The sequence below is a fragment of the Heterocephalus glaber genome, unplaced genomic scaffold (assembly GCF_053883595.1).
Source record: "Heterocephalus glaber isolate CG9 unplaced genomic scaffold, H.glaber_assembly_v1.0 deba00001509, whole genome shotgun sequence".
Taxonomy (NCBI): domain Eukaryota; kingdom Metazoa; phylum Chordata; class Mammalia; order Rodentia; family Bathyergidae; genus Heterocephalus; species Heterocephalus glaber.
Window position 1 is genome coordinate 31935807 of NW_028258325.1, and position 25767 is coordinate 31961573.

General features: G+C 36.2%; 1 protein-coding gene across 1 annotated transcript in view; it reads right to left on the reverse strand.

The window, feature by feature from the left end:
- Tmem156 (transmembrane protein 156) overlaps nt 1-25767 on the reverse strand; it is a 57013-nt gene that overhangs the window by 27905 nt on the left and 3341 nt on the right. The window contains exon 2 of the mRNA XM_087187464.1: nt 2741-3010. Within this exon, the coding sequence (XP_087043590.1) occupies nt 2741-3010 (270 nt within the window). The remainder of the gene's footprint in view (nt 1-2740; nt 3011-25767) is intronic.

Sequence of the window (25767 nt, forward strand, 5' to 3'; positions counted from 1 at the left end):
ACATTCTGGGGTATCGGGGATTAGGACTTCGACATATAAATTTAGGCAGCAGGGCACAGTTCATTTCAGAGCACCCATGTTATCCTAAAACTTTATGGTTCTCCCATAAATAGGTAGCATCTCATTCCCTCCCTTGGAATCTAGCAGAGTGTGTGACTTGCTTATAACCAATCAAATGCAAAGGAAGAGACCCTGCATGACTAAGCCAGAACAGGGGAAGCAACTCTCACTTTGATCTTTGGAACACTAACCCCAGAGCCTTGAGTCATTGTGTAAAAGTCCAACAATTTAAGGTCACCTGGCTGTGAGGAAGGCCAAAGTGGAAAGATGACATCGAGGAAACAGTGAGCAGAGTAAAAAGGCAGCCCCAAAATCAGAGAAAATATCTGCAAACCATGGAGCTGCCATGTGACAAAAAGTTTATACAGTATCCATAACATATAAGGAATTCCTGTAACTTCAACAGGGAAAAAAAAATAGCCTGATTTTAAAATGGGCAAAAGCCAGGCACAGTGACCAGAGCCTATAGTCCCAGCTAATCTGGAGGCTGAGGGAGGAGGATCACTTGAGCATAGGCAGCCAAGACCAGCCTGGGCAGCATAGACAGATCCTGTACACACACACACACACACACACACACACACACACACACGCACGCATGGGACTTCAATAGAAATTTCTCCAAAGAAGATAGACAGATGGCCAATGAGTATGTGAAAAGTGGTTCAGTGTCACTGATCATCAACAAAATGTAAATCAACACCACAATCAGATATCACCTCACTCTTGTCAGTAGGTTATTGCAAAAAGAAGAAATAGATAACAAGTACTGTTCAGGATGTGGAGAAATTAGAGCCCTTGGTCATTGATGGAAATGTAAAATGGTTCAGTCACCACATAAGACAGTATGTAAGTTCCTCAAAAAAATAAAAAATAGAACTACCATATTCTCCAGCCACCTCACTTCCTGATACATATCCAGAAGAATTGAAACCAGGATCTGAAAAGATGTCTGTCCTCTCGTATTCAATGTAGCATCATCTACAATAGCTAAAATACAGAGAATAAATGTCCATTGACAGATGAGTAGAGAGAGAAAAAATGTTGTGCATGTACACACACACACACACACACACACACACACATGCTCACTAGAATGTTATTCAGTCTTATAAAAGAAAGAAATCCTGTTACTTGTGACTCCTTGTGACAAATGGATGAACCTGGAGGACATTATGCTCGGTGAAGTAAGACAGCCACAAAACAAATACAGTCCTGCATGATCCCACTTATCTGAGGTTGGTAAAGCTATTAGAAACAGGGAGTAGAATGATCCCAAGGGCTAGGGCAAAGAGGAAATGGAAAATTGCTGTCCAGTGGTTATAAAGTTCCAGCTATGCAAAATGACTAAGTTCTAGAGCTCTGTTGTCCAGCATTCTACCTATAGTTAACAATACGAAATTGTGTACTTAAAAAATTTTAAGAGGGTAGTTCTCATGTTAAGTGTTATTACTCCAATAGTAATAAGAATAAAAGGTCACATATAGAAAAATTCTAAAACTACATGAAGAGATGTTCACCTGTCTCTAGCTGCTCTGGCTGCCCTATGTTTTAGCTCCACTCGACAACAGTATGAAACACCCCAAGCCAGACATTCCTGATCCACAAAAAAGAAAAGGAAAAGCTGATCAAGTGGCCATTGCATTTGGAGTGACTTTTTACACAGCCATCGTAACTGAGACAACTTGTCATGGCACTCTTTCCACATTTCAAGGAGCAGAGAAGTAACATCCGAGAGCCTCTGGTCCTTAAAACACTTCCTAGTCCTCTATCTCCCTAACTTGCCCCCTGGTGAACTCAATGCAGAACACTTGAATGGTTTTAGCACTGCTTGAGTGAGAACTTTGTCCAAAGCTGATGCCAAGAAATCTTGTTTCAAATTTTAAAGAATGAGAAAAGGCCAAGCTATAGTGAAACAGGAGGCAATCTTGCTGAATAGGTTTAAGCAATAACTGTGATGCTTGGGCTTAAGGTCAGCAGCATATTTTATGACTGGGAATGAATTGTTCAACTTTTCAATTACCCAGTTTGATTCAATTTGATTAAATAATATAGCTTGATCTCATAATAAATGCAAGGTTCAGTTAGGCACCGCAGATAACACATAGTTACTCTTTTATTTGTTCACTTATTCATTCCACAAGTATTTATTAAGCGCCTACCATGTATGACATCAGGCATTATGCTAAAACCTAGAGATATGGGGGTGAACAAAAACAAAGGTCTTTTCCCCAAAAGGCTCGTTGGAGAGTTAGACAAGTAAAAAGACAACTCAAGTTGGTTAGATAAATGTTAGGCAAGAGTAGATATCAATACGTCAAGGGTTCAATGACTCATTGGAGAAACAGTGTTTGATTTTACCATGAGAAACTACAGGTTTCCTTAGAATTGTTTTTTTAAACATTCACTACCTTTGAAGCTAGAAGGCTAAATGATCTTTTACCCCAGAATGTATCTGAATTACAGCAGCATTTTGATGTATTTTAAATCCAGATAGTTTGTTTTCAATAAGTCAAAATAAACTAAAAAATGAGTATGGTTGCCAAGTCACTCAACAGCAACCACACCACTGAGTGATCAAACGCCACTGGATTTTAAAATGGAATGTATTATGTTTTTGTAGCAGAGTAAGTTAATTTGCACTTGGTACGTTTTATTCTCACTTTCATTCTGTATTTACCTTTTGATGTTTGTTCTTGATAATTGAAATCCACATTTCCTTTGGACTCACAAACCAAACACAAGGAGCACATTTTAAATTCACTCATGAGCTTTGGGCAAATCCTGGTGAAGTTTTGGAAACTGGAATGATATAGAAAGAGTCCCTTAACAGGCTGAGTGTCCCTCACTGGTTGCAGAAAAGTCACAAAAGAATAATTTAAGGATGAGAGTGAATAGGTAATATTAGGTTCCAAACACCCATCCAGACAGGATAGCTCCAGAAGTCTTCCTGTAAAGAAAAAGCAAAAAAACTTCTTTAGAATGAGATTTTGTCATTCTAATAAGTATATAATATATTCCCAAGTTTTCCTAGGCAGATTTTAGTTTACCAATAACAATTTTCTTTTTACATAAATTAATATCTGCTCTGTTTAACTATTTTTTAAACTTGTCAATTAATTAATTAATAAGTTAATTACCTATTAATTTTCAGGTAATAGATGTCCAAGTACAGAAGGGCTTGGAAACCCTAGATTTTAGCCATTCCATGTTCTGAGAAAAAAAATTTTTTCCAGTACTGGGAATTGAACTCAGGACCTTGCACTTGCCTGGCACCACTGAGATACATCCCCATCCCTCTGGGAAATTTTTAACAGAGATATTAGTTACTGATGAATTCATCTGTTCCACAACAGAGACTTAAGTCAGTTGAATAGAGTTGAACAGAGTATTAAAAACTTGAACAGTGTCTCTGTGTTAGTTTCCTAGGACTGCTGCAACAAATTGCCATGATCTTGGTGGTTTCAAACAAGAGAAATTCCTTCTCTCACAGTTCTGGAGGCTCGAAGTTCAGTATCAGTTTCAATAGTCCAAAATCAAGAGCTCTGCAAGATTGTGCTCCCTCTGAAGGCTATAGGGAAAATCCATTCCTTGCCCCTCTTCATAGGCAAAGGGCCATGGCTCTGTCTCTATGATTACATTACCTTCTCCCATTTCTGTTTCTATTCTTCTGTCTGTGTCAAATCTCCCTCTTTCACTTTCTCATAAAAATATTTATGATTGGATTTAGGGCCCTCAGGCATAATCCAGGATAGTCTCCTCATCTCAAAATCCTTAATCACATCTAATACTCCTTTTCCTTATAAAGATATATTTACAGGTTCTGAGAATTATCACCTGTTATCTCTCCAGAGATGAAATTTAATAAGGCGACTGCTACAGCTTCAATGTGGAATATTTCCGTATTTCCCATAAGCTCTATATTAAAGGCACCTATTGGGAGGTAGTGGACCCTTCAAGATGTCAGGTCTCTGGGAGATCTCAGTCACCAGGGGTGTGTCTTGCAGGGAACAGTGGGACTTCAGCCCCTTCTCTACCCCCTCTTTTTGCCCCCTACCATGAGCTGAGCCATTCTGCTTGGCCACAGACTCCCATCATGCTGTGCTGCTTTACCACAGACCCAAACCAATGAGGCCAATGACTGTGGGATGAAACCTCTAAAACTGTGAGCCAAAATTAATCTTTTCTCTTTATATTTTTTTAATTTATTTATTTATTTATTTAATATAGGGGTCCCCCTTTGCTACCAAGGCTGGTCTTGAACTCATGCACTCAAGCAATCCTCCCACCCTAGCCCTCTACAGGTGTGCACCACACCTGATAATCTTCTCTTATAGGTTGATTTATCTCAGGTATTTATTATAGTAGTGGAAAGATAACCAGCACAGTGACATCTTAATATTTATTTTTACCTGAAGATAAACATCAGATACGGAAATGATGGTATAATAGAAAGACAACTGACTTCAGAAACAGAGACTCTAATGCTATAACTGTCATTAGGCAAGATAAAGGGACAATTTACTTAATGTCCGTGAGTCTAGTTTCCCCACTAGTGAAACAGAGTTAATGACTGGATCCTGCTAAAAACACTGAGTTATAGCTGTATCTAGCACATCCATCCTTCATCTAGGAAAGGAAAATCTCTGATATAATTCATACAAGTAATTGAAGTTCACTATGTAAAATTGAGGATGCTTACTTAACAGTAATGAACAGCTAAGGAATAGGTAACTTATTTTTCAGAAACTCCCACTCAGTCACTTGTGAGCATGAGAAAATAACTGTCATGATCAATTCCACCTTGATGTGATTTCTTTATCATCTCCCACATAACCGTAGGGAACAAAATACAGTTTTAAAGTTTTTAAATAATGTGGAGCACAATAAAAGAATTACTTTATTGTTTAAAATGATTATTTCTACTCAAACATCTTGGTTTCAACTTAAAAGAAAGTCAAGCCAGTGATTAATATTAAAGCATTTTTTTAAGTTTGGGGAATTTGTATTTTAATAGTAATTGCATCAGTGTTTAATTACCATTATTTTATTATTGTTTAATAAACTCAAGGTTCATTTCCTAGCCCTGTGTATTTGAAATTGCTTCTGTAATAATTTACATTTAATTTCCAGCCATTAAAAAATTTCGTACTAGAATTGCTATAAAGCTAGGGATGAAATTTTACTCAAATATACAATTTTATGATATCTAATATATTTAATAATCACAGTTGCAATGAAATTATAACTGTATAAAAATATTGCCTTTGTAATAATGTTGAAGGAGAGAGATGAAAATGTGCCATCTGATGTAACTCTAATTTATAGTTTTTTTAATACTGCTAAAACACATGAAAAACTTATTTCTTGTCTTTCCCCTCACTGGAATGTTTCATCTGATGAAATTTTCAACTTCTTTAATTTACATTTCTATGATATGACCTCAAAGGGAGATAGAGAAAATTTTATTGTCAATATTGCTGTCTTCTTATCGAATAAGCGACCAACTGGGCTTTCTAGATTGAGGATATAAACTTTATATTTGACTATCAGGTCATTTTACGATGGTTTTAAACCTCAGTTTTAATAATTCAATTGGAAAAGAAATAGAGGACACACCATTCCCTGATAAAATTCTCCACCTAAGAAATAAATAATTCTACCCAATTATTTTTGTTATCAGGTGGGCTGTATTCTTATTTCCATAAATAAGGATTTATGAATTTAACTACTGCCATTAATGTTGCTGGGAGTCAGACATCTAAATTCTCTCAGAGATGGAAATGTATTCCAGAATTATCAGGACTAAGACTGCAACTTCTCAGAAGAAATATACAGAATACTAAATAGAAGTAGAAAAATACATGACAATATACGACAAATGCTCACTATTTGAACCCAGGGCCATTGCACTTGGCTACATCCTCAGCCCATTTTTATTTATTGATTTTTTATGTGGAGGTGGGGTCTCATTAAGTCACTAAGTTGCCCAGGCCATTCTCAAACTTGCCATCTTCCTGCAAGAGTGCTGGGAGTACAGGTGTGCACCATCATGCCCTGTTCTTTGTATTTTTTTCTTTTATTATAAAAGTATATCACACATATTTATGTAGAAAAGCAGGATATTACCAACATCTCTGACACACCCTATCCCTCCCCACCCCTAGACCATAGCATATTTCAAAAATATATACATATATATAGGATATAGTGTATGTATTCCGTGATCGAGTTTTAATATATTTTAGTCATGTTGATGATTATAGCTGTAGTTAATTATTTAGGGTATTTTTATGAGTGAATATACCACAGTTTATTCATTCTTCTGTCAGTGAACATTTGGGTTGTTTCCATTTTTAGCTGTTATGTGTAATGATGCTATGAACTATAACTCTCATACATTGTTTCTGGGAATACAAAATAGTGCAACTACCTTGGAAAACAGATTTTCATTTTCTTATAAGTTAAATATATACTTACCATATGGCCCCCAAATTCCAGGCCTAGGAATTTACACAAGAGAAATAAAAACATATATATATATATATATATATATATATATATCCATTTTACCTGTACTGTGCATGGATTCTTATGGCAGTATTTTTTATTTATAATAACCCAAGAACTGGAAACAATCTAAATTTGCAAAAACTAGTAACTATAAACAACTTCTGATATATCTATATAAAGGAATATCACTCAACAACAAAAAGGAAGAAGTCATAAACAACAAAATAGATGACTCTCAAAGGCATTACTCTAAGAGAAAGAAGCCAGACACAAGTATCTACATACATCAGATTCCATTTACATAAAATTTACAAAAATGGCACTGTATTGAAAATGGGTGAAGGTCTCTTCTGTCATAGTAGAAGAGGAAACTTTTAGGGATGATGGAAAATTTGATAGTTACACCTCATCAAACTATACGATTAAAATGGAAGCATTTTATTGTATGTAAATACTACTCCATAAAGTTGCTTTTAAAAATAAACAACTATGGAATATGTCTCTAGCCTACACACTAAGAATGAAATAGCTAAGGATTCAGTATGTGTATCTTCAATTTTACTACTAGAAAATGCCAATTGAACATACAAAGTAGTTGTACCAATTTATACTCTCACCAGCATCATACAAAACCCTCCCCTGTGTTTTTCAAGATTTCTCAACTTAGTGAATGTTAAATGTTTACCTGTATATTTTCTGGGTTTCCCCATTTCTTTCCTGTTTTTCCATTTTTCTGCTAGGTTGTTTTATTAAATTGGTGTTTATAACTGATGCATTTTATATTTTAAATGTATATAACATTTTATATTCAAAATTTTAAGGAAGACGTCAAATTTCTTATCAAGATGTCTTCTCACAGTTTGTACCTTGTCTATTTATTTTCTTTATGCTCTTTTACTTAGAGGAAGCTCTTAATGTAGTAAATTTATTGATCACTTTCTTCATACTTTGCACTTTGTGTCTTGTTTAAAAATCTTTTTCTTTTAAGGTTAAAAAGAACTTTACCTTGTTTTTCTTCTAAAAGATTTAATGTTTTGCATTTCACAAGCTGAAATCTCTTACTCCACCTGGAATTGTGTACAGTGCTTGTGTTAATCTATTGTGCCAGCGTTTATTAAGTAGTCTATTTTTTCCTTGCTTCTCTGTAATGACACCTATCATCTATAAGTTTCCATGTATATCTGAGCATGTTTCTGGATTCTTTGTTCCATCAACCCATTTTCCTGTCTTTCCAAACACAATATATGCTCTCTTAATTCCAATTTCTTTATAAAAGTTTTTATATCTGATAGGTTAATTTACATATCTTGTTCTTTTTCTTCAGGAGTGTACCACTGATTCTTCCCTTTTCTTTGCTCTTTCAAATAAATTTTAGAATCACCTTAAGTTCAGTGAAAAACCCAGTTGAGATTCTGACTTGATTGTAGAAATTAATTGGAGAAGAAAGACATCACTCTTTTGTCCTTGTTTATTATTCGTTTCTTCCTTTCTTTCTCTATTTATACAGCTTTTCTTTGATAATTTTCAATAAAGTTTCCAAATTTTCTCCACTATGATTTTATATATCATTTGTTAGATTTTCTCCTAGGTACCTTATTTTTTGCTTCTATTGCCAATAAGTACAGTATGCTTTAAGAAATGTGGCTTTTGGCTATTTACAGTGTATAGAAATACAATTGACTTCTGAATATCAATCTTTTGCCTCTTTATTAAACTTCCTTATTAATTTTAATTTTTCTCTATAGCTTTGGGCTTTCCATGCAGATATGCATATTGACTACAAATAATGACTTCTTATTTTCCAATTCTTATACTTTTCATTTTTTTTAACTTGCCTTATTGCCCTGAGGAGAATCTCCAGTACCATATTGAATAGAAATGATAAGAATGCTCATCTTTACTTGCTCCCAATTTTAAGAATACTTTGTGTTTTAACATGGAGGATAACATTTCCCATAGTCATTTTTAGATACCTCTTATCAGTTTAAAGTTCTCTTTTACTCCTACTTTGCTTTAAAAGGCTTATTATGAGGGCTGTTAAACAGAACTGAACACTCTTCCTAACAGCTATCAAGATGATTATACAAAGTATGGTCAGAATATATGGTGAACAGGGCCAGGAGTGTAGCTCAGTGGCACTGTGGCTGCCTGGCAAGTGCAAGGTCCTGAGTTTGAGCCCCAGAACCAAGAGGGGAAAAAAAACATTGAAAAAATATATAGTGAATATTTAAAAATTTTAAAAATATATTACAGTTAAAGACACATTGCCATTAAGCCCCCTAGAAATATTCATCCTCACTTTGAACACACGTATCCCATCCTTCTTGCCACTTTCTGAAGCAGTTCTGGAAACCCTCTTTCATGAGTGTCTTTATATACACGGTGGATCAAAACTACAGCAAATGCTACTCCCAGTGACATCCAATAGAAAGGCAGGCTTATAAAAATATTATGATGTGCCCTCATCCACCATATTCATTGGATCTGGCACCATGTGACTCTTCCACAAAGTCAAAATGACCGAAAATGGTAAACATTTTAAATGATTCAGAACACCAAGGCAGCCGTGACAGCACAAGTAAAGACACTTACAAAAGAAGCCTTCCAGAATTGCCTCAGAAAGTGGCAAGGGGACAGGTGTGTTCAAAGTGAGGGGAGTATTTTGAGAGTGCTTAATAATAATGTTTCTTTTACTGTAATAAATTTGTAAAAATTTAAACATTCACCATAGTTTTCAATCATATCTTATATTGTCTTCTTCAACTTGTTAAATGTCGTAAAGTACACTATTAGATTATATCATGCCACTAAATCTTTTTTGTTTTGTTTTTTTGTACTGGGGATTGAACTCGGGACCTTGTGCCTGCAAGGCAGGTGGCAGAACCACTGAGCTAAATCCCTTGTCCTGATTGTTTTTTTATATTGTTGAATTTGTATATTTTATTTCATTTTATTTTTCTCAGTGATAAGGATCAAACCTGGGGCCTTCTGTGTGCTAGGCAAGTGCTTCACCACTGAACTACACCCCCAGCCCTGCACTGGAATTCTTAATGATTTGTTTTAAAGTTCTATGACCATATTTACAAGTGAGATTGGCTTGTAAATTTCTTCTCTTTTGTGCCATTTTTGTTGAGTTTGAGTACCAAGGTATACTAGTCTTCAAAAAAAAAAATGGGGCCTGAAGCTGTATCTCAGTGGTAGAGCTTTCCTAGCATGCACAAGGCCTTGGATTCAATCCCCAGCACTGCAAAACAAACATTCACTTCTTTGTGTTCTGAAAAATATTCTTAAAATCTAGACTGATAATTTTTTGTCTTTTTTACTGAATAATTCTGCCCACTTATGTTTATTAGGATAGTTGAAACTTGGATATAATTCTACTGTATTATTTAGTGCTTCTTATATATGTCACTTTTCCTATTGTCTCTTACCCTTCTTGCTCTCTATTGACCTGATTTAGTAATTTTTTCTCATTCCACTGTTTCTTCCTTTGGTCATTTAGGGCTTAGCACTATATTTCTATTATTTTAGTAATTACCACAGTAGCTTTTAACACTCATCCTCAACAAAATATAAAGTCAATTAATAGTGTTATCCTCTCCCAAATACTACATGGGTCTTAGAATGCTTTACTCTGATCATCTCCTTCCTGACGTCAATGGTTCTTTAAACTTACTATTTTACTTCTATCTTGTTTATAACACTGACATGCAAATTATAAATACAAATCAGTCATTCTAACTATTGCTCCCTTGAAGACAATCTGTCTTTATCTCGGGTTCTTTTAAGATCTTTTCAGTTTTTCTGCAGAATTTCTTTCTATTCATTCTTCTTGGGAATTGTTGGGTTTCCTGAATCTGAGGATGTCTTTCCTTGATTCTATAAAATTCTCAGATATTACCCTTCAAATATTGCCTTTGCCCTATTCTATCTTTTCTTCTTGTGCAGCCTTGACTAGAAATATCTTCTTTTGTTCTCCATGTCTACTAACCTCTGTTTCATATTTTTTATTTATTTGGCTCTGTGCTACATTCTAGGTAGTTTCTTCATATCTATATTCCAGTTCTTTAAATATTCAGCTGTATGTAATCTGTTTATCCATTACTTGCATTTCCAATTTGTTATTTTATTTTCACAATTAGAAATTCTAGCTTGCTCTTTTTCAAGTTTTTCACACATATATTTTTTTCTTTATCTATTCATCCAATGACGAACCCTTACCATTCATTTGTCCATTCATCTGGACTATTTTGAGTAATGCTGCAATGACATGGGAATGGGCATGTCTCTTTGACATACTGATTTCTTTCTTTTTAGCTATTTAATATTTATTTCTTCACCAATAGTGATCACTTGAAACTGCACAAAATCCAAGCTTTATAACAATTTCCAGGAAGACAATGGTGTATAAATAGTTGGCTAGGAATATTGGCACTAAGAAATTAGAGCCAGGTGATAGCTGACTAGAGGCAGCAGTGCTCACAGACTTCACAGGCAATGTATACCTATAAACAGATACTAGGAACCAGAGAACAAACAAAGACCCAAACACAGGAAGACAATTTGAAGGAGAATCCTTCCATCATTGCAGGTATTTTGAAAAAGAAGCATGATCACCCCTTGCTCCTCATACTGCTTATACCTGACTTTCAATGAACATGCTATCTTGGGAAAAAAATTTAATCCCCTGAGAGAAGAAGGCAAGTACAGCAGAGACAGCCAGACTGCTGTGATCAGCAACCAGTTTAGTAACCAACATCCAGTGCCCCCTGTTCTAACTCCTTCTCACTGGGAAAGGGAGCCCAGTGAATAGGAAACTACAGAAATTTAAAAGTAGAGAAACGTTTGGAGAGCAGTGACTCAAGGATGGTAGGCCCTTGTGAAAAAACAAGGGCATGGTCATGATCAGGGACCTGGAACCAGACATTGAGAGATCTATGACTCATAAGTCTAGAGCTCTGCAATCCCTAAACATCACTGAGTTCATGGACTGGACAGCAATGCTTTGCAGTGGTGCAGACAGTTTGGGGCAGGCAGAGCTGGAGAGGAGCAGCGTGGCCAGAGGGAGTTGTATTGTGCACTCACTTGGATTTATATAGAAAAAATAAATGTAAAATGCTACAGGGATTATCACAAAGGTAAGCAGGAAGAGATTGAGAAGGCCCCTTTAGGAATCACCAGATGACTGGGTACTTGGCAAGCCAAATATTTCCTTCCCACCTTTTGACACAATTGAAGGTATCGGATTTAAAAAAGAAAACAAAGCAAAAAGCCTACTGATGGGCAAACCACAGGAATATCATGGAAGCCAAAAAGAACACTTTCTGCAGAAAAAACAAGAGGCAGGCTCAGCAATCCCTCTTGACCCACATCTTTAGTCACTGGTAGGCAAGAAAACAAATTATACAACATGAACTAGCTCAAGCAGCAGTAGAATGATCTGATCTCTTGGACTCAACCACAAAGGACTATAGCTCAGCTCTCCACAAGTGTTTTACCTCAGAATTTCTCAAGCATCCAGGCATGGTGGCACAGGCCTATAATCCGAGCAATCTTGAGACTGAGACAGAAGAAGTGATATGAACTTGAGGTCAGCTTGGGCTACATAGTGAATTCAAGGCCACTCCGAACTACATAGTGAAAGCCTGTCTTGAAAAAAAATTTTTTTCTCCAGTTGTGAGTATAGGGGAAGCAGCACACTAGTTGAAACTTGACTGCAGTATAAATAGGATTGAGAGGACTCTTTATATTTGTGCTTTTGTATGTATGGTATTTTTCTCTCTCTTTTTCTTTTATCTGGCATATATATGAGAGGTGTTGGTATATATAAAATAAAGAATATGAATTAATGCTTTAGTGTAGATAGCATCTTCCATGGGAATGTCAAATTAACCCTCACCAAAAATTGTGTATGAAGGACTCAAGAACAAGCTTTTTATCAGCATATTAATTGGTTCTGATCTTAGATTTCTTTTTAAATACAGCATGTACCCAAGAAATGGGGTTGCTGGATCATATGATAGTTCCATTTTTAACTATTTTAAGAACCTCCATACATATCTCCATAGTAGCTAATTTAGATTTTCACCGTGTTAATGGTTCCCTTTTCTCCACATCCTTGCCAACACTTATTATCTTGTCTTTTTTATAACAGTGTCTTAAGTAATGTGAAAGGATACCTCATTGTGACTTTAACTTGTATTTCTGATGATTAGTGATGTTGAATACCTTTTCACACACCTGTTCATTTGTATGTCTTGAGAAATCTCTAAGTTCTTTGCCCACTTTTTAGTTATTTGTGCTCTTGCTATTGAGTTGTAAGAGTTTATTATATATCGCATATCAATCCTTTAATAGATATACTTTGCAAATATCTTTCCCATTCCATAGATTATTTTTTTCATTCTGATGATTGCTAACTGTGCAAAGCTTTTTAGCTTGATTAACTTCAATTTGTATTCTTTTACTTTTGTTACCTGTGTTTTCAAGGACATATTCAGAAAATCATTGCTTAGATCAATCCAAAACCTTTTCTCTTATGTTTTCTTCCAGTAGTTTGACAGCTTAGGGTCTTATGTTTATGTTTTTAAGTCATTTTAAGTTGATTTTTATATACTGTGATAGATTAAGTTCCAATTACATTCTTCTAATATTACTCATACCTTTTAATACCTTATTTATTTACTGAAACAAAATAAATGTTTTATCCGTTATATCCTGTTATTGTAATGACTGAATTCTTTGAGAATCTGATTCTATTTGTTGTTTCTGTTGGCTCTTGTCTGCTGACTCTTCGTGTGTTTTATGGTTTTTATAATAATAACTCACTTCCCTTGGGATTTTAATTACTTAAGGACTGGTTTGAAGATGTTTTCATCCAGAGAAGATTGGTGTTTGCCTCTGTTGGGTGTCTAATGGCACCACTGATCCAAAATGACTTTAATTAAACTCTTGGATTGGACTTTGCACACTTCACAGATAATGGCCCTCAATATCCAAATAATGGCAAACTGAAGGGAAGCCAAAATGGGGACAAATGTCCTCAGAACCAGACACAATTTTCCCATTGTTTGACAGATAATAGGAGCTATAGAAACTACTCTAGAACAAGTCTTAATTTCCTAACACCAAGACTATTCTGTTAACCAGTTGTCACGAAACTTTGGAAAAAAGCATGGCTCATTTCAGACTACATATATTCTAAGTTCTGGGCCTGGGATTTAGCTCAGTGGTTTCGCTGCCTGCTGCACAAGCGCAAGGACCTGAGTTCAATCCCTGGTACCAAGAAAAAAAAGAAAAAAAAAACAAAATTGAGTGCAGCTTCAGCATATTAAATGTAAACTAAAGGAAATAAAAATCTTTGCCACTAGAAATATCACTAGCACAATAATTTTGGAAAATCACATGGAAGCTTCTTATAAAAGTAAATATACCCAGTGCAAAAAACTGAATGTTGGTGTCCCCCTAAAATTCCTATGTTGAAACTTTAATCCCAATTTGATGGTATTTGGAAATGGAGCTTGTGGGAGGTAGTTAGGTCATGCAGTGGAGCCCTAAAGAGTGGGATTAGTGCCCTTATGGAAAGAGGCCAGAGAGGGAGTGGACTGTCTTTGGGCCCTGTGAGAATCCAGGGAAATAGGCAGTCTGTGACCTGGGAGAGGGCCCTCACCAGAACCCAACCATGCTGACACCCTGATTTTGAACTTCCACCCTCCAGAACTGTAAGAAATAAATTTATATTATTTTTGAGTCACACAATCTATAGTATTTTAAATAGCAACCCAAACTAACTAAGACAGCCACAGGTTCACATGAACACTGGTACAGAAATGTTTACTACTGGATATTTATAACAGTCAATAACTGGAAACAACCCAATGGATGGAACAAAAAGAAAGGAAATAGTGTTATACTCAATAACATAAAAAGAATATCAAAACATTATGCTAAGCTAAAGAAGCCAGACCCAAAATAGATACTGTGTGATGAGTCCATTTATATTAAAATGAGGATGAGTAGACTAATCTATGGTGGAATAGGTCAGGATATTGTTTTGGGGGCTGGAGGGAGATTTGTCAGGAAAGGGCAGGAGGACTCTTTCCAGGGGTAATGGAAATAAATATTTTATAAGTGCTAGCAGTTAACAGATGCCTACAAATGTCAACATTTCATGAAACTAAGCCCTTAAGGTCTTTCCATTCTATTGTACGTAAATTTGCCTTTTCAAACATAGCTAATCAACAGGTGCCAAGTTATTATTAGGAGAACAAAATTCTTATGTTCTATTGTGCTGCAGTGTGACTGTAAATAATGATTATGTACTATGTATTTCACAAAGGCTCAAAGAAAATATTTTGAGTGTTATAAGCATAAAGATAGGGTAAATGGGGGTTGGGGATTTAGCTCAGTGGTTTCGCCACCTGCTGCGCAAGCACAAGGACCCGAGTTCAATATCTGGTACCAAAAAAAAAAAAAAAAAGAAAGGATAAATGTTTGAGGATATAGCTATGTTTACCAATTGGAATATTAATATATATGTAAGAATCACACAGTACCCCATAAACATATGCAGGTTTATGTATCGGTTTTTAAAATAAATTGAAAATGAGATAAAAACATAACCAATTTTTCTAAAGCTTTTTCATCATTATTGGATGTTCTGTAGCATAATTCTGTGATTTAAAAATATTAGCTGTGAGAATAGGAGAGACCTATGATTTAGCTGCCTAGTTTGCAGAGATCTTGGTGAGCATATGCTGTTTTCCTTTAGGCACAGATCTGCCTCTTTAACAACTGGCATAGACTGAAATAGAATGTCAACTTTAATAGCAAAACCTCAACTATACTTCCATTTGGGGGCCAACAGTTATAGCATCTCTGGTAATACTGAGTTTTAAAGAAAAAAGAAAAAATCATATCATGTTGTATATGGGTGATATATCTGTGGTATTAACCAGATTAGGAACCAGGGAATCTAGAGAGGATATAGACTGATTTACAGGATTTAGAATGTCTTCTGAGGGCAAGGGACAAAGTTTTGGGTAACTTTTAATGTACCATTTTAGTATTTGAAAGGCAGGTCTGGGCCATAGAAACAAAACAGATTATTTTACCTATCAAAACAGGAAGTAAACACTCATTATGAAATTCTCCATAAATAAGAAAAATGACTTAAAGTAAAGAGATACATATCTTTTACGACAAATATTCAGTAAAATAAATTTCACAGGCTGCACAACCTAAAAATTTTAAGTTTGTGATGAAATTTTATCTTTCAGAAATATGAGGGTAATAATACCTGGTGGGCCTAAATCACAAAATGAGTGTGGAGATTAAAAAAAGAAATCCTTCTTTAATAAAGATGTTTTTAAAATTTCCTTAACAACATGGCTCAGAAAATTTGCTTAATCAATTTTCATTGAGGGTTCCCTAATGTGGCAAGTACTGTCCTAAGTATTCAAAGTACAGTATATCACTCAATAAAACAGACGGAGCTTCCATTCTATTTTGGAAAAGTCAAATAATTAAAAAGTATATAATAAACAAGTAAATAAGTGGTTAGAAAAAAGAAATAGAACAATGTTAAGGGGAAGATATACCACCACATTGTTTTAAAGAAAGTTGTTTTTTTCTATTAAAAAAAGAAGACATACTAAGAGCATTTACTCCTCAAAACAGTGGTCAGTTAGAAAGCAACCCAAGCAAGGGCTGTCGGTATTACAACCTAGTAAGGAGCCAATAAGGTCAGTTCTTCAGAAGCATTGAAAAGAACTGGATTTCAACACCCTTATCCTAGCACATATTGTCGAAAATAGACACATACTGCAATACCATGTTACTGGTAACCATTTAAAAACTGTTACGATTGAGGAATTTCAGTAAATGAAGTCTTAGGACAAAGTAAATTTATCCATTCAGTTTTATTCCTTCTTTCTGAAGATTTTCAAAATAGTCTCTTGAGAATGATGTTTCACCATGAATGCATTGATTTTTATCTTTTTTATATTATGCTGATGGGGTCTGAATCCAGGGCCTCATACATGCTAATCAACTGAGCTATCCCCTGGATCCCTAAGGTGAAATACTAAGTGAGTTACTACATGCAAAAGTCTTTGGCATAGTACCTGTAAATATGGTACATGTAAATATGAATATTTGTTAAAATTTTTTAAAATTGTAAACCAGGCATGGTACCATACACCTGTAATCCCAGCACACAGGAGGCTAAAGTGGGAGGGTCACTTAAACCCAAAAGTTCAAGACCAGGCTGGGCAACACAGGAAGGCCCAATCACAAAAAAAGCATTGTTTAAGTAGTAGTAAGCCTTTATTTCCAAACCTTTTTTAAAAAAAATTCTTTTATTGGTACATTTTAGGTGTACAATATGTTTACATTTATCATTGGGTGTTTGTACCTGAACGTGATGTATCTTAGTTCTTATTTTTTCCCCCATTACCTATGTGCCCTTCACCCCCTCCACCTTTCCCTATTTACATAGATTTTGTTTCCATTTTTTTTCTTTTCTCATAATTTTTCCTTTCCATTCTTTCCTTTCCCCTTCCCTTCCAACCACCCCTATACCTTCGGACCTTTTCCTATTTCAAATTATCAATTATTCATTTTAATCCTATTTACACTTTCATTTTCTCACACTAGAGAAACTATTCGGTATTTACACATGTGTGTTCTGTTTATTTCACTTAAGAGTATGGCCTCGAGAACACATGCCGAATCAGCCCGCTGCACACAGGAAGGTCTGTGCACGCCCTACCGAGGTCCTGAGTCGCGCGGAAGACACCAAATCACCCCGCTGCAGACAGGCAGCCACCTGATTCCACATTACCAAGGCGCAGAGGACACCAGACCACCAGACCAAGATACTGAGTCCTGCTGTTCCCGGCCAAGAGGTAGGGGCTTCTGAGCCGTCGTCCCACTGCTCCTGGTCCAGAGGAAGGGGCTTCCTGGTCACCATCCCTCTCGCTGCTCCTAGCCCAGAGGAAAGGGCTTTTGGGCCACCTTCTGTCCTGCTGCTCCTGGCCCAGAGGAAGGGGCTTCCGGGCCACCATCCCTCCCACCGCTCCCAGCCCAGAGGGAGGGGCTTCTGAGCCACCATCCCACTGCTCCTGGTCCAGAGGAAGGGGCTTCCCGGCCACCATCCCTCCTGCTGCTCCCAGCTCACAGGAAAGGGCTTTTGGGTCACCATCCCTACTGCTGCTTGTGGCCCCTGGCCCACCTCACCCAGCTCAGAGGAGGTAATCCGTGCAGGGGCTAACAGTCCCCTACCCCAGTCAAAATGAGAAAACATGTAAATAAGTCTCAAAACCAGACTTCCAGATCACCTACAACAACCCCAAAGGGAAATGAGAAGGAACACTCTGATACTCAACCACCTGGACCCACTCAACTGGCAACAAAAAGGGATCTGGAAAAAAAGAAATCAGAAATAATTTCTCAGATAACAGGAGAAATTGTGCCCCTAGTGCAAGACATGATTAATAAATCTAGAGAGGAGCTCAGGAACATGATGGAATCCCAATATAAGAAACAAATGGAATCCATAAAACAGATGCAAATAGATCTCCAGGACATGAAAAACTCCATTGAAAGCCTACACAGCAGAATGAGCCAATGTGAGGACAGAATTTCAGATAGAGAAGATAAGATTGCAATTAGTGACCAGGAAAAGAAAAATTGCTTCAAAATTAAAGGGGAACATGAGAAATCAATCCAGCAGCTGCTAGATGATGCAAAGAAGAATAACATAAGACTGATTGGTGTCAATGAAGAAAGAGCAGAGAGTGCAGATGACATAAAAAATCTCTTCACAGAAATAATGGCAGAAAACTCCCCAAGCAGGGGAAAAGAGCTTGACATACAGATAGGTGAGGTATATAGGACTCCAAATAGCCTTGATCAAAAAAAAAATCTACACATAGGCATATAATTGTTAAGATTCCAGAAACTCAACAGAAGAACAAAGTTCTCCAAGCAGTCAGAGAAAAGAAACAAATCACATACAAAGGAAAGCCCATCAGAATCACAGCAGACTTCTCAACACAAACCATCAAGGCAAGAAGAGCTTGGAGTGACATATTCCAAGCCCTCAAAGAAAACAGCCTCCAACCCAGATTGATGTACCCTGCAAAACTATCTTTCAAAATGGATGGAGAAATAAGATACTTTCATGACAAAGAGCACCTTAGGAACTTCGTGAATACCAAACCAGCACTCCAAAGAATTTTACACAATAGCCTAGGAAAAGACATTGAGGATCACAACCCCAGGAAGCAAAGCAGAATGAACCCATCTGGCATGACAAGAAATTAAATGGAAAGGGGGAGAACCCAACAAAAAGAAAAAGTCATGGCAATGACAAGTCAATATGTTTCAGTTATAACCATCAATGTTAATGGTCTCAATTCACCAATCAAAAGAAATAGACTGGCAGAATGGGTCAAGAAGCAAAATCCAACAATATGCTGCATACAAGAAACACACTTCATTCAAAAGGAAACTCATAGACTGAAAGTTAAAGGATGGAAAACAATACTCCATGCGACAGGAACCTGAAAAAAAGCAGGAGTAGCTATCCTCTTTGCAGATGAAGTAGATTTCAAACCAACACTGATTAGGAGAGACGAAGAAGGCCACTACATCCTTGTAAAGGGAACAATCCAAGAGGAAGAGATGACAATCATAAATATCTATGCACCAAACACTAGTGCACCCAACTATATAAAACAAATAATAAACGGACATGAAAAGCCATCTATGCACTAATACAATTGTAGTGGGGGACCTCAACACCCCACTGTCACAAATAGATAGATCAACTAGACTAAAAATAAGTAATGAAATACTAGAAATCAATTGAACTCTTGAACAAATGAACTTAACAGATGTTTACAGAGTCTTCCACCCCACAAAATCAGAATACATATTCTTCTCAGCTGCACATGGGTTATTCTCCAAAATAGACCACATACTCACACATAGAGCATGTTTAAGTAAGTGCAAAGGAATTGAAGTTATCCCCTGTATATTATCAGACCATAGTGCAATGAAATTGGAGATCCATAGCAAAAGAAACTCAAAAAATTTCATAAACACGTGGAAATAAAACAACACACTTCTGAATAACCAATGGGTCACAGAGGAAATTAAAGAAGAAATCAGACAGTTCCTTCAATTAAATGACAATGACAATACAACATATCAGACTCTGTGGGACACAATGAAAGCAGTCTTATGAGGGAAATTCATAGCAGTGAACATGCATATTAGGAAAACAGAATGAGCCCAATTAAACAACCTGATGCTGAACCTCAAGCTTCTAGAAAAAGAAGAGCAGGACAACCCCAAAGCTCATACAAGGGAGGAAATTATAAAGATCAGAGGAGAAATCAATGCAATGGAGACTAAGAGAATGATACAAAAAATCAATGAAGCCAAGAGTTGGTTCTTCAAAAGAATCAACAAAATTGACAAACCTTTAGCCAACCTTGTCAGAAAAAGGAAAGAAAAGGCCCAAATCCATGCAATGAGGAATGAAAAGGGTGAAATGACAACAGACCCAGCAGAAATCCAGAGGATCATCAATACCTACTTCCAGAACCTATACACCAATAAGATGGACAACACAGAAGAAATGGACAGATTCCTAGATACATATGAATTACCAAAGTTGAATGAAGAAGACCTAAAAATTCTGAACAACCCAATATCAACCAATGAAATTGAAAATGTAATTAAAAATTTATCACCTAAGAAAAGCCCGGGCCCTGATGGCTTCACTGCTGAATTCTACAAGACATTTAGAGAGGAACTGCTGCCACTACTGTATAAACTCTTCAATGAAATTCAAGGGAAGCAATACTCCTAAATTCATTCCTGGAAGCAAGCATCACCTTGATCCTCAAAGCAGAGAAAGACCCAACTGAAAAAGAGAACTATAGGCCAATCTCACTAATGAACAGAGATGCAAAAATCCTTAATAAGATAATGGCAAACAGAGTGCAGAAGATCATCAAGAAGATCATACACCCTGATCAAGTGGGATTCATCCCAGGGATGCAGGAATGGTTCAATATACGGAAATCAATCAATGTAATACACTATATCAATAGAGCCAAGGACAAAAACCATATGATTATCTCCATAGATGCAGAAAAAGCATTTGACAAAATCCAACATGCATTTATGATAAAAACGCTACAAAAAATTGGAATAGATGGTCTCTACCTCAAACTGATAGAAGCCATCTATGAAAAACCAACAGCCAATATCATACTAAATGGTCAAAAACTGAAATCCTTCACACTAAAATCAGGAACAAGACAAGGATGTCCACTATCACCACTCTTGTTCAATATAGTTCTGGAAACATTGGCCACGGCAATTAGACAAGAGAAAGAAATAAAAGGAATAAAGATAGGAAATGAAGAAGTCCAGTTGTCATTATCTGCAGATGACATGATACTCTATATAGAAGACCCCAAGAACTCCACCAAAAGTCTTCTAGACTTAGTAACCAAATTCAGTCAAGTAGCTGGTTACAAGGTCAACACACAAAAATCAATAGCTTTCCTCTACTCCAATGACAGACTCACTGAGAGAGAAATAGGGCAAATAATTCCTTTCACTATAGCACCCCAAAAACTGAAATACCTAGGAATCACCCTAATGAAAGAAATCAAAGACCTCTTCTCTGAAAACTATGGCACTCTGAAAAGAGAGATTGAAGATGATATCAGAAAATGGACAGACATCCCCTGCTCCTGGGTAGGAAGGATTAATAGAGTGAAAATGGCCATACTTCCAAAACTGCTATATAGATTTAATGCAATTCCAATTGAGATCCCAGCAGCATACTTCATAGACCTCAAGAAAACAATCCAAAAATTCATTTGGAACAAGAAGAGACCCAGAATAGCAAAAGCAATTCTAGGTAACAGAGACATGGGAGGGGGTATCACAATCCCCAACCTGCAACTATACTACAAAGCTACTGTGATAAAAACAGCATGGTACTGGCAAAGAAACAGACTTGAGGACCAGTGGGACAGATTAGAAGATGCAGAAACAATGCTAGACACACTCAGCCATCTCATCTTTGACAAAGGAGCCAGACACCCTCACTGGAGGAAAGATAGCCTCTTTAATAAATGGTGCTGGAATAATTGGGCTTCAACTTGCCAAAGATTAAAACTAGACCTATATCTCTCACCATGCACTAAACTAAAATCAAAATGGATTCAAGATCTAAATATTAAAATAGAAACTCTGAACCAGTTGGAACAGAGGTTAGGTAGAACCCTTGAAGACATCAGTGTAGGAAAAGATTTTATGAACAAAACCTCAGTTGCCCATGAACTAGCACAAACAATCAACAAATGGAATCTCTTCTTACGAAAAGGCTTCTGCACAGCAAGAGAAACCACCAGCAGTGTGAAGAGACAACCCACAATGTGGGAAAAAATCTTCACCTGCTCTTCCTCAGACAAAGGTCTACTATCTTGAATCTATAAAGAACTTAAAAAGATCAGACCTCCCAAATTTAAAGACCCAATCCAAAAATGGGCACCAGAAATGAACAGACATTTCTCAGATAAAGAAGTAGAAATAGCAAATAAATACATGAAAAAATGTTCAACATCACTGGTCATTCAAGAGATGCAAATGAAAACAATGCTGAGATTCCACTTCACTCTAGAAAGAATGTCTGCTATCATGAAATCAACCAATAACAAATGCTGGCAGGGCTGTGGGGAAAGAGGAACCCTGCTCCACTGCTGGTGGGAGTGTAGACTGGTGCAAGCACTGTGGAAATCAGTATGGAGATACCTCAAAGAACTAGGACTGGAAGTCCCATTTGACCCCACTATTCCACTGCTGGGGATCTTCCCAAAAGAATTAAAAGAATCATACCACAGTGATATATGTGCACCCATGTTCATAGCAGCACAGTTTGTAATAGCTAAAACTTGGAAACAGCCCAAATGCCCATCAACTGGAGACTAGATAAAGAAGATGTGGGGTTTTTTTATAAAATGGAGTACTATTCAGCCATAAAAAATGAGAAATTAGAGACATTTATAGCTAAGTGGATGCACATTGAGGCCATACTTTTAAGTGAAGTAAATAGGACACACATGAATAAATGCCGAATAGTTTCTCTGGTGTGAGAAACTGAAAGTGTAAATAAGGACTAAATGTATAATAGGTAATGTGAAATAGGAAGAAAAGAGGCAAAGGGGAAGGAAGTGGGAGGGCTAGGGGAAAGGATAGAAGGGAATGGGATTAATATGAGAAAATGGAAAAATAGGAACAAAATCTTTGTAAATAGGGAGGACTGGAGGGGTTGAAGGGAGGGCAAGGGTGAAAACTAAGAACCAAGAGAGACTATGTAAAGGTGCAAATTTCCAATGATGAGTGTCATTATATTGTATACCTAAAATGTACCAATAATTAGAATGAAAAATCAAAAATGTAAAATAGGAAGAAAAGGTCTAAAGGGGTAGGGGTAGTGGGAGGGGCAGGGGAAAGGAAAGAAGGGAAAGGAAAAATGCTGAGAAATGGAAAAAATGGAAATAAAGTCTTTGTAAATAGGGAAGGGTGGAGGGCATGAAGGGAGGGCTAGGAATGGGGGGAAAATAAGAACCACGGTGCATTATGTAAAAGTACAATTCCCAATGAGAAATGTAATTGTGTTGTGTACCTACAATGTACCAATAAAAGAATTTAATTTTTAAAAAAAGAGTATGGCCTCAATATGCATCTATTTAGCTATAAATGACTCTAGTTTCTCATTCTTTATGGCTGAGTAGTACTCCATTTTATAAAAAAATCACATCTTATCCAGTTTCCAGTTGATAGGCACATGGGCTGTTTCCAAGCTTTAGCTATTACAAACTGTGTTGCTATAAACGGGTACACATAGATCTCTGTGGTATGATTCCTTTAATTCTTTTGGGAAGATCCCCAGCAGTGGAATAGTGGGTCAAATGGGACCTCTCGTCCTAGTTTTTTGAGGTATCTCCATACTGATTTCCACAGTGGTTGCACAGTCTGCACTCCCACTAACAATGGAGAAGGGTTCCTTTCTCTCCACATCCCCACTAGCATTTGTTATTGGTTGATTTCTTGATAACAGCCATTCTTTCTGGGGTGAGGTGGAATCTCAATGTTGTTTTCATCTGCATCTCTTGAATGACCAGTGATGTTGAACATTTTTTCATATGTTTATTTGCTGCTTTTACTTCTTTGTCTGAGAAATGTCTGTTCATTTCAGATGCCCATTTTTGAATTGGGTCTTTGAATTTGGGGGGTCTGATTTTTTTTCAATTCTTTATATATTCTCAATAGTAGACCTTTGTCTGAGGTACAGCTGCTAAAAATTTCTTCCCACATTGTAGGTTGTCTGTTAGCTCTGTTGGTGGTTTCTCTTGCAGTGCAGAAGCTTTTGCATAAGATGAGATCCCAGTTGTTGATTCTTTTTGCTAGCTCCCATGCTACTGAGGATTTGTTCATAAAGTCTTTTCATATGCCAACGTCTTCAAGAGTTCTACCTAACTTGTCTTCCAGCAAGTTTAGTGTTTCTGTCTTAATATTTAGATCTTTAATCCACTTCAATCTTAGTTTAGTGCATGGTGATAGGTATGGGTCTAGTTTTAATCTTTGGCAGCCCAAACCTTTTTTTTTTTTTTTTTTTTAAAAAAAAAGCTGATTAAATTTTTATGAACCAGTCAATGCGAAGAAAATTAAGTGTCCATTTTGAGAACCAGGATAGCACTTTGAGAAAATAAACTGTATCTACCCTTGATATGCTGGTCTTTATAGTACAGACATAAATACTGTGAACATATGCTCATATACTTCCAGGATTATCCTAAAGTTTGTAAGTGAAATTCCTTTATCCTTTGTTTTCTTCAGTTTGACTGTTCATTGCACTAACATTTCCATCAGAAAGTGTGAAGAAGAAGGGGAAATGAAAGCTAGTAAACATAGTTTATGTGAGTTTGGCTCTTAAAAGTGAAGAATTCAAAACAGCTAAATAAAATTAGATTTAAGGTGTTTTTATCTGTGCTATTCCTGTCCTGCATTGCCACAAATCACTGGGAATACATTTGTATAACTTGCTTCCATTTCTGGTTTCAGAAATTTTTGAGATATTGATATGGAAGCTTTTTATTTGAAAATCAATAATAATCATTGCTTCTGTTAAATAGTGCTTCTGCAAGCAAGTAAGGAGGAATATTAAGCAATCATTTGAACTATGCTAGTTGTTATTTTTCTCGGCAAATGGAAATAGAAGGCACATCTTCCCCAAGACAGGACTAGAAGCAACATTTATGTTCCCCTGACAACCTTTTTTACACCTCTGTTTTAGTATTTATATTTAATTGCCTGCTATTAGTTTTCCTCCTGACTTAAAATTCGTTGAAAAAAGACTTGCCTTTGATTTTTTTTGTAGCCCTGGTTTTCTATTGATGAGTGAAAGAATAAATATATAAAAGATCATTGGGATTTATATAAAAATTAACCAAATCTCTGTCTTAAACACTAAATCCAACAAAAGTAAACTGGTGAAGTTTATTTGGGATCAACCAGCTCTTTTCTGTTTCTTGCAAGATATTCTGAACCAAAATATATTCATTGCCACTGAATGAATATCTCCATTATTTTCATGCAATGTAAGGGTATCAAACTATTATATTAACTATTGTATCTTAGCTGCCTTCTAAATAAACTGAAAGTTTAAAAACACTACTGTGGAATGGGTTATCTTGACAGAGAATACCCAATGCAAACTTATTAAAAGACTCAATGTTTAAGAAGTTACCCTTCTCAGAGTTAGACTAAATAGCTTACACTATATAACTATGATAATTGAATATTCCTACTAAAGATTATTCAGAAACTCAGATACATTTTTGATGAAAAATGATCAAACATGGTGCTCTATTTTTAACTTAGGACTTCAGAAGATTTATTACTTTGAAATCAACTCTACCAAACTTCATGAATATATTACACTTCATTAAGATTCCTTTTCAATTCATTTGACATATTAAAGATAGGGTATCAGTGAATAATTTATAAGTAAAATAATTTTATAACATTTATCTTAGAAATTAAAGTAAATAGAACATTAAAATGAAGAAAAAAGAAATGAGTAACAGGGTGAGAATAGAC